Raw genomic sequence first — 17,090 nt, forward strand, 5'->3', positions numbered from 1 at the left:
GATATGTCATCCACCACAAAATTATATAACACTACCATGTTGAGGATCACAATGAAATTATTAATATCCATTCAGAAGTGATACTGCAAGTCCAACAGTAATATAAATGATATGTGGTATTGTTAGCTGGGCTTTTTAATAACTGTTTCAAGATTGCCTAATTTCTTTAATGTTGAAGTTGTTATTTAAAATGTATTGCTGGTATTTTCCAGCATTCCATTTATTCATTTGTACAATAAGGAAAAGATGTATTTTGTAATTAGCAGAACGGTTGCTACTGCATTGAGTAATTATGATTTCTCCTGAGATATTTGAACTTCGCATCTGTGGATATTGCAGTGAATTGTTCTTGATGTTTGTTCCTTTATCTTTATTATTTTGTTTTGAACTAGTGTGATCTAGGGGAAATACTATTCCCACTTTGGACGAACTATCATAGGGATTTAACTTTTAAATAGCTGATTCACTTTGTAATAGAACTTTAACCCACACTTTGTGTTTCAGTTTTTTAAAATTGGTTTATGGAATATTGGCATTGCTGGCTGGACTAGCATTTAATGCTCATCCCTAATTGCCTGGGAGAAGGCAATATTGAGATGCTGTCTTGAACCACTGCAGTCCTTTGTTGCAGGTACACTCAGTGCTGTTTGGAAGGGAGTCTGGGATTTTGACCCAGTGGTAATAAAGGAATGGTGATTACAGTTTCAAGCCTGGATTGCACTTGACTTCAAGGAGAACTTAAATATGGTGGTGTTCCAATGAATCCTTCCAGGTCGTAGAGATTGTGGGAACGTGCTGTTTAAGGAGCCTTGGTGAATTCATAGAATCATAAAATCCCTACAGTGCAGAAAGAGACCATTTGGCCCATCGATCCTGGACTGATCCTCTGAAGAGCATCCCACCCAGACTCAACTGCCTCCGTTCTATCTCCATAACTCTGCATTTCCCATGGCAAATCCACCTAGCCTGCACATCCCTGGACACCTCGGGGCAATTTAGTGTGGCAAATGCACCTAACCTGCACATCTTTGAACTTCTGGAGGAAATTATCGCATCAAACAGAAACCTGCAAAGACATGGGCAGAACGTGCAAACTCCACACAGACCAAAGGCTAGAACTGAACCCGCGTCCTTGACACTGAGGCAGTGGTGCTGACAACTGTGAATTGCATGTTGTAGATGGTGTGCACTGGGAGAAAGTGAGGACTGCAGATACTGGAGATCATAGCTGAAAAATGTGTTGCTGGAAAAGCGCTGGAAGAAGGGCTTATGCCTGAAACATCGATTCTCCTGCTCTTTGGATGCTGCCTGACCTGCTGCGCTTTTCCATCAACACATTTTTCAGCTCATGGTGTGCACTGCTGCCACTATGCGCTAGTGGTGAAGGGAATAAATGATAAAGGTTGTATAGTATCAGTCAAATAGGGAGCTTTGTTCATAGTAGTGTCAATCTTCTTGAGTGCTGTTGCAGCTGCACTCATCCAGGCAGATAAGGAATATTCCATCATATTCCCTATTTGTGCCTTGTAGAAGATAGGCAGGCATTGGAGAGAGAGGAAATGGGTTATAATCCTCTGATCAGCTGTTAGTGTATACTACAAGTATAATTTGGAAACGCCAAAATTTGATTATCTGACAATTTCCATTAACTACCTTGGGTCTTGGGGTGGACCTCCAGTATGCCAGATCATGAAGTGATCACTGTGGCAATACTGTTTTCATGAGAATTGAGAATGACACAATCCATAAGATGCAAGTGTGAGTTTCTTTTTGTAGACTATTACCATCCTTTGGGAGTGGGGTCCTTTGGGTTGGCTTGACAGCTGATTTGTAGAATGCTGCTAATGCATGGGTTAAGTTCCTGCACTGGTTGAGGTTACCATGAAGGATTCTCCTTCAGGACCCCTCCCCTCATCTGAGGTGTGGTGACCCTCAGGTTAAACCACCACCTAGGTCAGCTATTTCTCTTTAATGACAGAGTACTTCTGTGGCTATAGCACTATGACAACTTTATCTTTTAGGTTACTAGCCTGTGGCACTACTTTGAAAAAGAGCAAGGCAGTTCTTCTGGTGACCTGATGACTACTTACTATTCAGCCAACAAACATAACTAAACAGAGATTACCTACTCCTCATAGTTCTTATGTTACAGCCTGTACATACGTCAAACCACTTGATAGGTGCTTGTAATGTCCTAGAGATGCGACAGAAATGAAAGTTGATTTTTGCCTTGCAAGCAAAGTACTTACTTCCTCGATCACATGTTTCTTTTTTTTCATGCTTGTGAGGAATACCTTTTTTGTAAGTCTTTCAACTTCCCCATTCCTGGATTGATAGAACTGATGTCTGAAGAGAAACAGGATTGGTTAGGACTATATTCACTGGAATTTAGAAGATTGAGGAGGAACAGGGTACTGAATTGGTAGATTAGCCATGATCATATTGAATGGTGGCAGAAAGATCCAAATGGCCTATTCCTGCTCTGATTTTTTTTAGTATTCTATGCTTCAAGGATAGAGTAACAATAATCCTGTAGAGTTCCAGACATTCACAGACCAGTTCCAGGTATTCAAGTTATTTCCATAATCGATATTTGCACTACTTTTAATTAATTGTGCTAGTATCTGAAATCTGTCTTTTTTGGGGTTTTTTGTGTTTCCATTAGAACTCCTGGGGCATTTTTTGGGGTCATGAAATCTTATGTTACAAAATTCATGTTTTAATTGCAGAATCCTGCTATCTCACTTCTTTCCAGTCTAGTCAGAAGCAGATTAAAATCTTGAACCACCATAATGGATTTTGAAGCCTTTTCCTTGTATTTACATAAACTCCTTGAATGCAGTAAAGCATTCCCAAGGGATCTCACAGGTTAGGAAAATAAATGCATGTTAAGCTCAGCGGGGACTCAGAGGAAGCCAGAAACTTGATCTGAGTTTTGGGTTTCAAGGATCTCTTTAAAGGAGGATAGAGAGATGGAGAGACAGGGAGATGGAGTGGTTGAAGTTTAGGTTAGAAATTCTACTGTATGGGTACTGGTCACCTCAACTGGTGGACTGACACGTGAGAATGAAGTTAGAGGAAATGGGAACTTGCTAGTTTGTACTTTACTCCAGATGTCTCACCTCAAATAAAACTTTTAATTTTTGGTAATTCTGTTGATCTATTTATACATAATAAAAATGCCAGTTTATTTTCAGCATAACTGGGGATTTAAAAGTCTAAATACTTATTTAAAAATATTTTTGTTGCCTGTCGGTGGGTAGAGAGTCCATGGAATTCTTTACTGCAGAGGGTTGTAGAGGCTGGGTTGTTAAAAATATTCAAGGCTGTACTAGATCCTTAATGAATAAGGGAATCAAGGTTTACAGGGAAAAGGCAGAAAAGTAGAGTTGAGAATGATCAGATCAGCCAGGATCTCATTGAATAGTACAGCGGACTCGATGGACCAAATGATCTAATTTTACTACAAAAACTGAATGGCCTGAAGATGGATAAATCACTTGAACCAGGTGGACTACACCTCAGAGCTTTAAGGGAGATAGCTGAAGAGTTTGTGGGGCATTAGTGGTGATCTTTCATGATTTTCCAGACCTCTGGGACCCTCCCTGATTCCAGCTATTTCTTAATGTGACAGCCCTGTTTGAAAAGGGAGTAAGGCAAAAGATGGAAAGACTGATTAGCCTAACCTCTGTTGTGGGTAAGATCCTGGAATCCATTGTGAAAGATGAGATTTCTGAATACTTGGAAGTATATGGTAAGATAGGGTAAAGTCAGGATGGTCTCATCAAGGTGAGGTCTAGAATTCTTCAAGGGGAAATCTGATAGAATTCTTTGAGAAAGTAAGGAGCAGGTTAGACCAAGGAGAGCCAATGGAGGTTATCTACCTGGACTTTGAGAAGGCCTTTGAAAAGGTGCTGCACTGAGGCTAATGAGTAAGATGAGGGCCAGTGGTGTCAGAGGAAAGGTGCTAGCATGGATAGAAGCTAGGCTGTCTGGCAGAAAGCAGAGAGTGGGGATAAAAGGGTCCTTCTCAGGATGGGACTGGGTGACAAGTGGTGTTCTGCAAGGCTCAGTGTTGGGGTCACAACGTTTTACTTTATACATTAACAAGTTACATGAAGGAACTCAGGGCATTTTGGCTGCATTTGTAGGTGATACAAAGATAGGTAGAGGGATAATAGCATTGAGGAGGTAAGGAGGTTGCAGAGGATTTGGACAGGTTAGGAGAGTGGGCAAAGAAGTGACAGATGGGGTACAACATGGGCAAGTGTGAAGTGATGCACTTTGGTAGGAAGAATAGAGGCATGGACTACTTCTAAATGGGGAGAAAATTCAGAAGTCTGAAGTGCAAGGAGACTTGGGAGTTCCATTCCAGGATTCTCTCAGGTAAACTTGCAGGTTGAATCAGCATTTACAAAGTGTTATGGACTAGGTCAGACCCCTCAAAACCTCTTTAAGCAGGTAGCTTTGCTGTTTGTTTAGCTAGGTGTATAGTGGATATTCCCAGTGTAAATTAGCTGGGTTGACTGCCAAGTTTTAAACAAACAAAATTTATTTCCAAAATTACAGAATGAAACACAAAAACCAGAAAATAGAACACCTGATAACTTAACCTGTCCAAACCTGACTTAATGATGCTGTTCTGAAAACACACACATCCCTTAGCACAAATGGTAAAACATGACACAGACTTACAGTTTGCCAGTTTGCAAGGCTAGAGAGCAAGAAGTCTAGCAGCTTTTCACGCATCCCCTATTGTAACTGAAACAAAACACCTCAGCTGCCTGGACTGGCTGCTCCCCTTTTATTAACAAGTTAATTCTAAAATATGAAAGCCTTTGGCCTGAGGTATCATCTGTTTAGGGATATACAAAGAAGGCACCAATAAACCATTCATCTCTGCACTAACTCAGCTTTTTCAGAGCCTGGGCTGTTTTAAGACCCCTCTGTAAAAAATCAAGGACACGGTAACTTTGAGAAAAAGGAAAGGCAAATGTAATGAGGGCATTTATTTTGAAAGGACTTGAATATAAAAACAGTGATGTACTTCTGAGGCTCTGTAAGACTCTGGTCAGACCACATGTTGTGCACAATTTTGGGCTCCATATCTCAGAAAAGATGTACTGGTCCTGAAGTGTTTTCAGAAGACGTTGTCGAGAATGGTCCCAGAAATAAAAAGCTTAACATATGAGGAACATTTGGGGACTCTGGAGTTCTACTTAAAGAAGTTTAGAAAGATGATGGGGGATCTAATTGAAACATACAGAATACTGAATAGCCTGGACAGAGGGGATGTTGGAAAGATGTTTCCATTGGTAGGAGATTCAAGGATCCAAGGGCATAACCTTAGAGTAAAGGGAAGACCTTGTCAAACAGGGATAAGCAGATCTTTCTTCAGCCAGAGAGTGGTAAATCTGTGGAATTCGTTGCAGCGGAAGGCTGTGGAGACCAGGTCATTGAGTATTTTTAAGACTGAGATAGATAGGTTTTGGAATATCAAGGGGCTCAAGGGTCACGTGGAGAAAGCAGGAGAATGGGGTTGAAAACAATGTGGACATGATTGAGTGGCAGAGCAGACTCAATGGCTGAATGGCCTAATTTCTGCTCCTATGTCTTATGGTCTCTTACTCCTACGTCTTATAGTCTTTTTGAGTGGGATGTCTTTCTGATTGAACTGACTTTAATTTTGCTTTAAGAATTGATTGATAAAATGTACAAGAATTTTTGGCAGTATTCTCATACTGTGATGAACTACTTGGCACTAGATTTCCTTCCAACTTCCACCCACAGTATGTTGTGAGAATTGGAATTTCCTATGTATAATGTCTATATTTTGGAACAATTTGGTAGAGTTCTGTGTCACAACTCCACAAATCATATATATTAATTGAGCATCTTGTATATTCAGATTAACAAGTACAATAAAGTTTTCCACTCATTTTTATAATCAGAAAAATGCGATGAGGAAATGAGAAAAAGTGTTTTTTTTTCAGTCTGTGGCCCTTGAAATATTTGTAGAAGCCTGGTAGCAGTATTCTGTCTCCACTTTCAGCCTTGGAGTGATGAATGACATTACTCTAATATTTACTTGTTCTATGTTACTGAACATTTGCTGAAATATTTTGCATGTGACATGCAGAGCTTCTAAGGTATTACTTGCTATGAGCCAAAGAGTACACCAAAAATACTGTTTAACTTTCATAACATGTAAAAAAAAGTCTATTTATTTTGTGTTACTTAGCAGCAGTGCAAAAGTATTTATGTGCTGCATCTAACATTATTTAGTGTAGTTATCATCATGCAGGCAAAAATGGCATCATCTGATCCCTTAAAGAACAAAGGAGAACAAGGAATTAAGCTTGTTTTTCAGGATGCTTTATTATATATTTGTGGACATCTTGATATATATTAATGTTCTACATTTGGGAATGGAGGGACCGATTTAAAAAAAATGTAGATGATGCAAAACATAGACATGTTGTAATCTGTATTGTACATAGGGTTAAACTTGGAAAGACAGACTTGGGAGACTATGATCTCAAACCCAAGACCAAGGTTATGGATTTCTGTGCAGCAGTGATCCTTTCATGCTTCTGTGTTTTAGAAACTTGGACAACTTCCAGCAGGCATTTAAAAACATTGGAGACGTACTATAAGTGGTGTCTTTGCAAGATATTCAAATCTGGTGGCAAGAATGACGGTCCAACAGCAGTGTTCACTACCAAAATAATATGCCCAGCCATGAGATGGTAATCATGCAAAACTAGATTCGCCTTTCAAATGCCTGCCAGCAGACTCAAAAGAACTGTTCTCCTCGGTCATGGCTGGAGGCTTAATGGGAAACAGCGAAGGCGCTTCAGGAATATTCTCAAAGTGTGCCTGAAGCGATCAAGCATCCTCACTGATGCGTGGGAGATCCTGACTTGGGGTGAACCAAAATAAAGAAGCTTTGTTCAGAAAGGTACAGAACATGCTGAGGTGCTTTGTCAGGAACACAAGGAGCTGAGATTGAGATACTGGAGAATGTGATAAAATGTCCAGACACATCTTCTGCACCTCTTGTGAAAGAAACGCAAATCATGCAGGCCATCCTCAATCCTGAAGAACCAAGAAAAGGAGGTTTAAACTTCAAAAGGATAGACAGATTTGTGAAATAAATGGACAAATGGGAGATGAAATGTAATTCAGAGAAACATGAAGCTGGTTATTTTGGAAAGTTCTAGATTAGATTAGATTACTTACAGTGTGGAAACAGGCCCTTCGGCCCAACAAGTCCACACCGACCCGCCGAAGCGCAACCCACCCATACCCCTACATTTACCCCTAACCTAACACTACGGGCAATTTAGCATGGCCAATTCACCTGACCCGCACATCTTTGGACTGTGGGAGGAAACCGGAGCACCCGGAGGAAACCCATGCAGACACGGGGAGAACGTGCAAACTCCACACAGTCAGTCGCCTGAGTCGGGAATTGAACCCGGGTTTCAGGCGCTGTGAGACAGCAGTGCTAACCACTGTGCCATCGTGCCGCCCACAGGCGGAAGAAGGAGAAGAAGTAATATGAAATGTAAAGTACAAATTAAACAGAGTATAGGGGCAAAGGGGCCTGGGGTATATGTGTATAAATCTTAGATGGCAAGACTGGATGGGAAAACAGGGTACTGGATCCTGAACTTGATAAATATGAGCATTTTTTACAAAAACAAGGAAGTTTTGATAAACCTGCATGAAACACTGGTTCAACTTCCAGTGGAGTATTGTGTCCGTGAACTGGACCTCTGGAAGGATGTGAAGGCAGTAGCAAGAATGTAGAAAAGATTCACAAGAGTGGCTCAAAAAATGAGAAATTTCAGTTATATGCATTGATTGGAGGAGCTGGGTCTGATTTTCTTGGGAAATTCAAGGATGTGAGGAAATTTGATTTGGGGACTTCACAACCATGAGGATTGTGGTCAGAGTAGATTGAAATGTTGGGAAACAAAGGACACCAATTCAAAGAGATTGGCAAGTAAAGATTGGTGAAATGAAATTCTTTCTTAGATTTGCTTTGATGCTGTAATCATACTATTATTCTATACACGTAATATGATTCAATGCACGTAAAATGGTTTACATCTAATTTTGAGCATTGATTTTAATTTCAGTGTCCCAACAAAATGACTGTAGGAGGCAGTCTCTGCTTGAAAGACTTCTCGATGCTGTTAAGCAGGTAAATAAATCTTGTGTATCATTACAAAATTGTGCATTCATAAGCCAGAAATTACTTTACAGGTTAATATGATCAACAAACGCTCAGTCAGTATCTCTAATGGAAATACCTGAGTTAATATTTCATAAGAGGAATAAAAGTAGATCAGCTCTCAGTGGTGCAGACTGTCTCAAGTTCTAAAATGCCGATTCATTGAAGATTTTATTGATGGCAATATGCAAATGATATTGAGTTGAAACCTAAACTAAAATTAATTTAAATTGTATTAATTCAATTATGTCTAGATTGCTAACCTGGAAATTCTTGACTAGGCTCCTTAACAAGTCTGCAAATCAATTTCAATACCACCTTTTATATATGGGAATAAAATAGTAAACTATCAGATTATACCTGTTGAAAATGTGTTGCTGGTTAAAGCACAGCAGGTCAGGCAGCATCCAAGGAATAGGAAATTCGATGTTTCGGGCATAAGCCCTTCATCAGGAATGAGGAGAGAGTGCCAGGCAGGCTAAGATAAAAGGTAGGGAGGAGGGACTTGGGGGAGGGGCGATGGAAATGTGATAGGTGGAAGGAGGTCAAGGTGAGGGTGATAGGCCGGAGTGGGGTGGGGGCGGAGAGGTTAGGAAGAAGATTGCAGGTTGGGAGGGCGGTGCTGAGTTGAGGGAACCGACTGAGACAAGGTGGGGGGAGGGGAAATGAGGAAACTGGAGAAATCCGAGTTCATCCCTTGTGGTTGGAGGGTTCCCAGACGGAAGATGAGGCGTTCTTCCTCCAACTGTCGTGTTGTTATGTTGTGCCGGTGGAGGAGTCCAAGGACCTGCATATGCTTGGTGGAGTGGGAGGGAGAGTTAAAGTGTTGAGCCACGGGGTGGTTGGGTTGGTTGGTCCGGGCGGCCCAGAGGTGTTCTCTGAAGCGTTCCGCAAGTAAGCGGCCTGTCTCCCCAATATAGAGGAGGCCACATCGGGTGCAGCGGATGCAATAGATGATGTGTGTGGAGGTACAGGTGAACTTGTGGCGGATATGGAAGGATCCCTTGGGGCCTTGGAGGGAAGTGAGGGAGGAGGTGTGGGCGCAAGTTTTACATTTCCTGTGGTTGCAGGGGAAGGTGCCGGGAGTGGAGGTTGGGTTGGTGGGGGGTGTGGACCTGACGAGGGAGTCACGAAGGGAGTGGTCTTTGCGGAACGCTGATAGGGGAGGGGAGGGAAATATATCCCTGGTGGTGGGGTCCGTTTGGAGGTGGCGGAAATGACGGCGGATGATACGCTGTATACGGAGGTTGGTGGGGTGGTAGGTGAGAACCAGTGGGGTTCTGTCTTGGTGGCGGTTGGAGGGGCGGGGCTCAAGGGCGGAGGAGCGGGAAGTGGAGGAGATGCGGTGGAGGGCATCGTCGATCACGTTTGGGGGGAATCTGTGGTCCTTGAAGAAGGAGGCCATCTGGGCTGTGCGGTGTTGGAACTGGTCCTCCTGGGAGCAGATGCGGCGGAGACGAAGGAATTGGGAATATGGGATGGAGTTTTTACAGGGGGCAGGGTGGGAGGAGGTGTAGTCCAGATAGCTGTGGGAGTCAGTCGGTTTATAGTAGATGTCTGTGTTGAGTCGGTCGCCTGAGATAGAAATGGAAAGGTCTAGGAAGGGGAGGGAGGAGTCTGAGACAGTCCAGGTGAATTTGAGGTCGGGATGGAAGGTGTTAGTAAAGTTGATGAACTGTTCAACCTCCTCGTGGGAGCACGAGGCAGCGCCGATACAGTCATCGATGTAGCGGAGGAAAAGGTGGGGGGTGGTGCCAGTGTAGTTGCGGAAGATGGACTGTTCCACATATCCTACGAAGAGACAGGCATAGCTGGGGCCCATGCGGGTGCCCATGGCAACTCCTTTAGTTTGGAGGAAGTGGGAGGATTGAAAAGAGAAGTTATTCAGGGTGAGGACCAGTTCAGTCAGTCGAAGGAGGGTGTCAGTGGAAGGGTACTGGTTGGTGCGGCGGGAAAGGAAGAAGCGGAGGGCTTTGAGTCCTTCGTGATGGGGGATGGAGGTGTACAGGGACTGGATGTACATAGTGAAAATAAGGCGTTGGGGACCGGGGAAGCGAAAATCCTGGAGGAGGTGGAGGGCGTGGGTGGTGTCCCGAAGGTAGGTGGGGAGTTCTTGGACTAAAGGGGACAGAACCGTGTCCAGGTATTGGGAGATGAGTTCGGTGGGGCAGGAGCAGGCTGAGACAATGGGTCGGCCGGGGCATTCAGGTTTGTGGATTTTGGGCAGGAGGTAGAAACGGGCGGTGCGGGGTTGTGGGACTATGAGGTTGGAGGCAGTGGATGGGAGATCCCCTGAGGTGATGAGGTTATGGATGGTCTGGTTTGGTGGTGGGAGGTGGGGTCGTGGTCGAGGGGGCGATAAGAGGAGGCGTCCGCGAGCCTATCAGATTATACCATCAGTGTCATGCAGTTACATTACATTAAAGCTTCCAAATTTGCAACCATGTAGCCTCTGTCAGAATGCATGTTTTTTTTAATAAAGGTCCAGATTTCACCTTAGTTTCTCACAGATGTCTTGATTGTTTTTGTTAAAAGAAGCTGACTTAAGAATGTTGGATGCAGGCTTTTGAATTTTAATTTTCGGTGAGGTTCTTTTCAAATCTGCTTCAAACGTAATTCAGATGAGTCCTTTTCAGTGGTGGCTTAGCTCGTGATTACAATGCAACACCTAATTCTGGTGTTACAGGAAAATTCGAGTATTTTCACTTCCTCATAGAAAATTTCTTTTTGAAGTATTTTTGAAATATCACTTTAATATAGTGGAAATGTTTTTTAAAAAAGCCCAAAATTGCTTTTGTTATGTGAACTTTGTATTTTTCACGCAATATCACTTACCTTACAGTAACTAAAAGTGTCTCACAGTTTCCATCTTGAAGAATAGCAATTTATTGCTAAATCAACATGAATGCATTAAAAACCACTTTGATTCAGCCCTATGTATAACATATAAAGATAATTTTCCAGTTAAGTTGTTGGGTCACCTGCTTTTGTGAGAGCATAAATAGCATTTTATGCATATTCACAGTGTGCTGCTCATAGAATGCTAGACTTTAAAAATTATTTTCATGTTTTTAAAAGAATTGGATTTCTAATCACATTTAAGTTCTAATATGAGTCTTGATTTTATTTATTTTGTGTGCAATAGCAGAACAATTTTGACCTTTATGAGATGCTGTTTATATAATCATAGGAGGTTTTGTGACTTAGAGGGTAGCATCTCTGTCTCTGAGCTAGGAGAATGTTTAAGTTGCTGGATGGTTGCCTATCAAGGGGACTGTTTTGTCCTGAATAGTGTTTATCTTGAATATTGTTGGAGCCAAACTCCTCCAGGCAAGTGAAGCGTATACTTTCACATTGCTGATTTGTGCCTTACAGATGATGAATGGGTTTGGAGTTGGGAGATGAGTTACTCAGTTCAGAATTTCCAGTGGCTGACCTGTACTTGTAATTGTTGTATCTATATGGCTTATTCAATTCAGTGGTAACTGCCTGACTGTTTTTAGTGAGAAATTTAGCAGTTGTAATGCCAGTGAATGTCATTGGGCTTTGGTTAGATTTTATTTTGTTGAAGATGATTGTATGGCAACAAATCTTATTTGCCACTTATCAGCCGAAGCTTGATAAGTCACCCAGGTCTTCCTGTATGTTGGCACACTATCTGAAGAATCACAAATAGGACTGAACATTGTGCAAACTTCTGTGAGCATACTTATTTTTAATCTAATGAAGGGAGGAAGATCAGTGATGCAACAGGTGAAGCTGATTGGGCTTTGGGCACGACCTTGAAGAACCCCTACAGCAATATCCTGGAACTGACATGATTGGTTCCTACAAACCACATCTGCCTTTGTGTCACGTATGATTCCAACCATTGGTGAGTTTTCCCCTGGTTCCCACTGCTTCCAATTTTGCCAGGGTTCCTCGATGCCACAATGACTCAATGAAAGGGAAAACTGGTCTACTGCTACCTTAATTTCAAGGGCAGTGCTCTCATATCCCCTCTTAAATTGAACTCTTCGTTCTTATTCAGACCAAGGTTTTAATGAGCTCCAGAGCCATATTCCTGATGGAATCCCAAACTGTATAGCATTGACTTGCTGTGTAATTCTCGCTTTTTTAAATGTATTCGTTCACAACAGCATTTATTGTCCATCACCAGTTGTCCTTGGAAAAGATGATGGTGAGCTGCCTTTTTGAACTGCTGCAGTTTGGTGTAGGTACCCTTGCAATGCTTCATTGCCACAATGAACCAAACTGCTGATTGGAGGAACAACACTTCGTCTTCCGCATGGGCAGCATACAGCCCAGAGGACTCAATGTTCAGTTCTCCAATTTCAAATGTCTTCCCTTCCCAGCCCTTCCCCTCCCTTCCACTCCTTCCAGCCACCTATTGGATTCATTCCTCACATTGACCAATTGCGCCGTAACCGCTGTCTGTCTTTACCTATCCCCACTTCACCATCCTGCCTACCCCACCCACTTTATCTGCAGCTTCCCTTACACCCACCTCCAGTCCTGAAGAAGGGTTACACTTGAAATGCCGACTTTTCCATCTCCTGATGCAGCTTGGCTTGCTGTGTTCTTCCAGCCTCCTGCCTGTCTACTCATCCTTCTTGGCAGCAGATGTCACAGATTTGGAAGGTGCTGTCAAAGGAACCTTGATGAGTTGTTGCGCTCAGTTCATAGATGGTATGTACTGCTGCTGCTGTGAATTGGGTGGAGTAAGTGAATATTCAGTTCATCAACGGAAGGCCATGCAAGAGGGCCTCTTAATTTGAGTGTTGCTGGAGCAGGTCTCATCCAGGCAAGTGGTGACCATACTGTCACACTTCTGAAGTTCTGAGTTGTCCCTTGTAGATGGGAAGTCATAAACTGAGTTAAATTCCTTGCCTTTTACCTGCGCCTGTAAATGCGATCACAGTGACTACTGCTTTGCCCAATATGATACTGTGCTCAATTACTGTAAACTTTGTACTTGTGCTGAATATTATGATTGCTAATGTTGTATTTTGCATAGTTTCAGTTAGTCTTCCAGCATATTCTTCAATTTGTGCAGGATTATTTGGAAAAGCGCTTAAATGATGTCATTTGAGGACATCCTCATATTTCTGTTGAATTAACTTTGGTATTGTTCCTAAACCACCTGGCCTGCTAACATTGTTTATTAGTGTGTTGCTTCAACTTCAGCACAATTTTTTTCTGTCACATCAGTGCCTCACTGTTGTTTCCAATGTGACCACAGAAAATCTCAGTTTCAAACCCTGTATTGTAATACAGTATAAGACTGCTAGTCTTCCAACTATTATTACAGACAGAGATAACAGCTTGATCACTCAAAATGGAAATCATTATTGGGAGATTTTTTTTTCTCTTTTCTCCTTGCTGTTGTTCTCTTACCTCTATTTCCATTCTTCGGTGTTGGATCTTCAAATATGCAGTCTCCAATAGTGGGGAGGCTCAGATGATTGGTCACATATTGATGTAGATGAATCAGTCTGTTGCTTTTTCTAGGGGCATTAACTGGATAACTCCTGTCGCTGTGTATTGGCTGCAGTGGTAGTGTTTGATGCTTGAGTCAGTTGAAGAATATGATTTGGGTGAATGCTATAGTACCAAAACCAACGTTGCAGATATTGAAACAATTGAATAATAATTAATTTGTGCTATTGAAATATAGCCTTCTTAGGACTAAAAACATTTCTCTTTTCATTACATGAAACTCTTCTCTGCTTTCTCATTGGACATTCACTTCCCTTTTTCAAATATAGTGCCAAATTCGCTTTGGAGGAAGAAAAGAAATTGCATCAGATACTGACAGTCGGTAAGAGAAACACCAATTTCTTCTTGAAGTGGTGGTTATTTATCACTTGGTGTGTACAATATATTACCAACATTTTTGTCTTCATGTAGATTTGCAGAATTTATTTCTTCCTTTATCAGTATTGAAGAAATAGATTTTCAGTTGTGAAGAATACTTTCAAAATTTGTTTCTAATTTATTACCTTGACTTCAAACCACTTTTCCAGCTGAGTCTTGGCTGTAAGCCCAGAGATCATGAGTTCAAGCCACATTTCAGGAGTAGAGCATGTGATCTAGATTTAGTTCATTACTTGTTGCATTTTTGGAGATAGTTTTTAGATAAGGAATTGGACTGAGGGCTGAACTGTCAGTCAGTGGGCATACTATGGCAGTATTTGAAGAGAAGCATGGGCAACCTCCCAGCGTCCTGTGTTCATACTTCAACTCAATATCTGGTAATTAATTGCACAACTTTGTGTGGAAGCCTTGGTACACACAATTATGTGCCAAGTTTCCCTTTGATATGAGAGCAATGCCCCTCAAAAGCACAGTGCATAGTGCTTTGGAGTATCCTAAGATTGTGAAAGGATAATCACAATCTTATTTCAATGTTTCTTTTCTTTCCTGGTTGTATTAATTTTAGCTTTGACCTTTTTCTGTTTGAGATAATGCAGTTCACTTATTGTGGACTGATTTTTTTGCAGGTCAATGTCTCTCAATTTCACATGTCTATATGAATTTAACAAATCACTCAGCCTTTGAACCAGCCTGAAATAAATCCATCTTGCAATCCTCCTTGATATGGAACTTGCTAAAATACAACCCCAAATCCTGATGTTGTGGTCTTCTATCAGCTTCTTTTCACTGGGTGATTGTTAAATTTGAATATGTTTCACAATTTTGAATTTCTTAGAGGAGACCCCATCTTGAAAGTTGCACAACATAGCCCATTTAGTGCTTCTGATAAGTATGATTCTTAAAAACCAGAACAAAATAAACTATTGTGCAAAATTGTAATAAAACAGGGGTTTGATCAGTGCTGTTGAATTGGGAGCTTATGTGTAAGGCTTGACCAGAAAAATCTCAACAAATTGACTTGTGTTTGTGTGAGCACACTTGTAGATAGAGTTAACACAGTTTATCGGATTGTTGGGACAATTTGTGTTCACTATAAAAAGCGGCATTCTAGAGTTTATTGTAACTGTTGTGCGGCTATTTTCAGGAAAGTTTTTTTTTAGTTGCATTCTCAAGAAAGTACAGTGACAAACGTTATGAAATCAGTACATTTTGATTACAGTGACTGAAAAACTAAAGTGTTGGATCATGAAGGTTTCTCAGTATGTACTTACACTGAAAGTATGTTGTTGCAGATTGAATAACTTTATTACTTAGGCCTGTGTATGGAGGCTGAGGATAAGGCAAAGGAATCACTGGTTATTATGCTATGCCAGAAGCTAAGGACCAACAAACAGCATTTTCATCACAAAGTGTTATTATTTTGTAAGGAACAAACATTAAAGTTTTAATAAGTGAAACAATTTTTACTTGATTGAAATTTTTAAAGTGATGCAGGCTACACTACCATATTTTCAAAATTCAACTTATAGATACACTTCATGAGAAAATAATTTCCTGACATATTTATTGAATGAACATTTCTTCAATGTAAAGCATTAAAATGTCTGTGGTGCTAAAACAGTTCAATTAATTGTAAACCTGACTGTAAATGCTGTTTCATACATCTTAGACTAAAGATGTATGAAGCCTCCAGAAAATAAAACAATATAAATTAACATTTTCTTTCTTTTTACATGAATACTCCTTTTAATGATGTCCAAAGAATCCGATAAACTTGTGTGTCAACTCTATCTACAAGTGTGGTAACACAAACACAAGTCATTTTGTTGAGCCTTTTCTGATCAAAACTTATCTCATCTCAACAGCACTGATAAAAGTTTTTTTTGGTACAATTCTGCAAAGTAATTGTCTTAGTTTTTAAGAATCATACTTATCAGAGAGCACTAAACGGACTATGTTGTGCAATTCTTTTCATATCTGAATTTCATATTTGAATCATCCTCAAATTTGAGCTAATTGTTTATCTATTTTCTGAACCAAATGTACTTTGTTTTAATAACACAGAACGTAGACAGGACAGCAGGAACAGGCCTTTCAGCCCATTATGTCTGTGGCAATATGTTTTGTGCTCTTTATCAAAGAATGACATTTCTTGCAAGTTACCTTTGCACCTTAAGTTTCAGCTGGTGTCAGGTATTCAACAAAAGTAGACCTTTTAAAGATATTGTCTCTACACAAATTACATTGTTGTGGTTCACAACAGAACCACAACGACGAGCATCTGAGCTACAAATCTTCTCACAAACTTTGAAATTACATTGTCATACATTTCACTTGTTTTGTTAACAGGGTTATCTGCCTGTGTGCTCAGTTTGAGACTGTGTTACAACACGGTTTACGGAGAAGCAGAGGATTAGCACTTACAGCAGCTGCTATCAAACAGGCAGCAGGATTTGCCAATAAAACTGAAACAGGTAATAATCGAATGAAATCTTTCAACAGACTTTTACTTTTAAATTAAATGTTTTCACAATTGAATTGCTGCAGTTTCTATTTAATTTAATTTTTTTAATGCTTAAATATGCTTTTATTAGAAATTTTGAACAAATATCTCCATTAATATTTGTCAAATTATTTTGTGTCTAAGTAAGAATTTGGTTTGCTAAAATTAGATTTCTTCATACAGGTACAAATATGGTAAGGTCCACATTGTTCTTGTTTACAGATTTGCAGGGAGCTAATAAGTTAGTTCTCAACAGATGGCTGTGAGCCCCATCTGGCTCTTCAAGAACTTGTTTGTGGCTCTTTGACTTTTGGGTGGGGTTTCATTTGAGACACATCTCTGAGCAGGTACAGTCATGTATGTTGAACACAGGTATCCTCTGATTTGCAAGTGGCAAGCACCCTTTTAAAGTATCAGGATACAGGAGTGGGGACAAGGATTGTCTGAAGAGATCTGCTGACAGCTTGA

At 40.8% G+C, this 17,090-nt stretch overlaps 1 protein-coding gene across 2 annotated transcripts in view; it reads left to right on the forward strand.

Moving 5' to 3' along the window:
• The window catches only part of snx29 (sorting nexin 29), a 508,092-nt gene that overhangs the window by 15,834 nt on the left and 475,168 nt on the right, over window positions 1-17,090 (forward strand). The window contains exons 2-4 of one of the 2 annotated variants that reach the window (XM_060840443.1): window positions 8,148-8,212; window positions 14,011-14,063; window positions 16,469-16,593. In XM_060840443.1, coding sequence (XP_060696426.1) covers window positions 8,148-8,212; window positions 14,011-14,063; window positions 16,469-16,593 — 243 coding nt within the window. The remainder of the gene's footprint in view (window positions 1-8,147; window positions 8,213-14,010; window positions 14,064-16,468; window positions 16,594-17,090) is intronic. The other variant, XM_060840444.1, reaches the window with a different exon arrangement.

This window comes from Hemiscyllium ocellatum, chromosome 20, assembly GCF_020745735.1.
Source record: "Hemiscyllium ocellatum isolate sHemOce1 chromosome 20, sHemOce1.pat.X.cur, whole genome shotgun sequence".
Taxonomy (NCBI): domain Eukaryota; kingdom Metazoa; phylum Chordata; class Chondrichthyes; order Orectolobiformes; family Hemiscylliidae; genus Hemiscyllium; species Hemiscyllium ocellatum.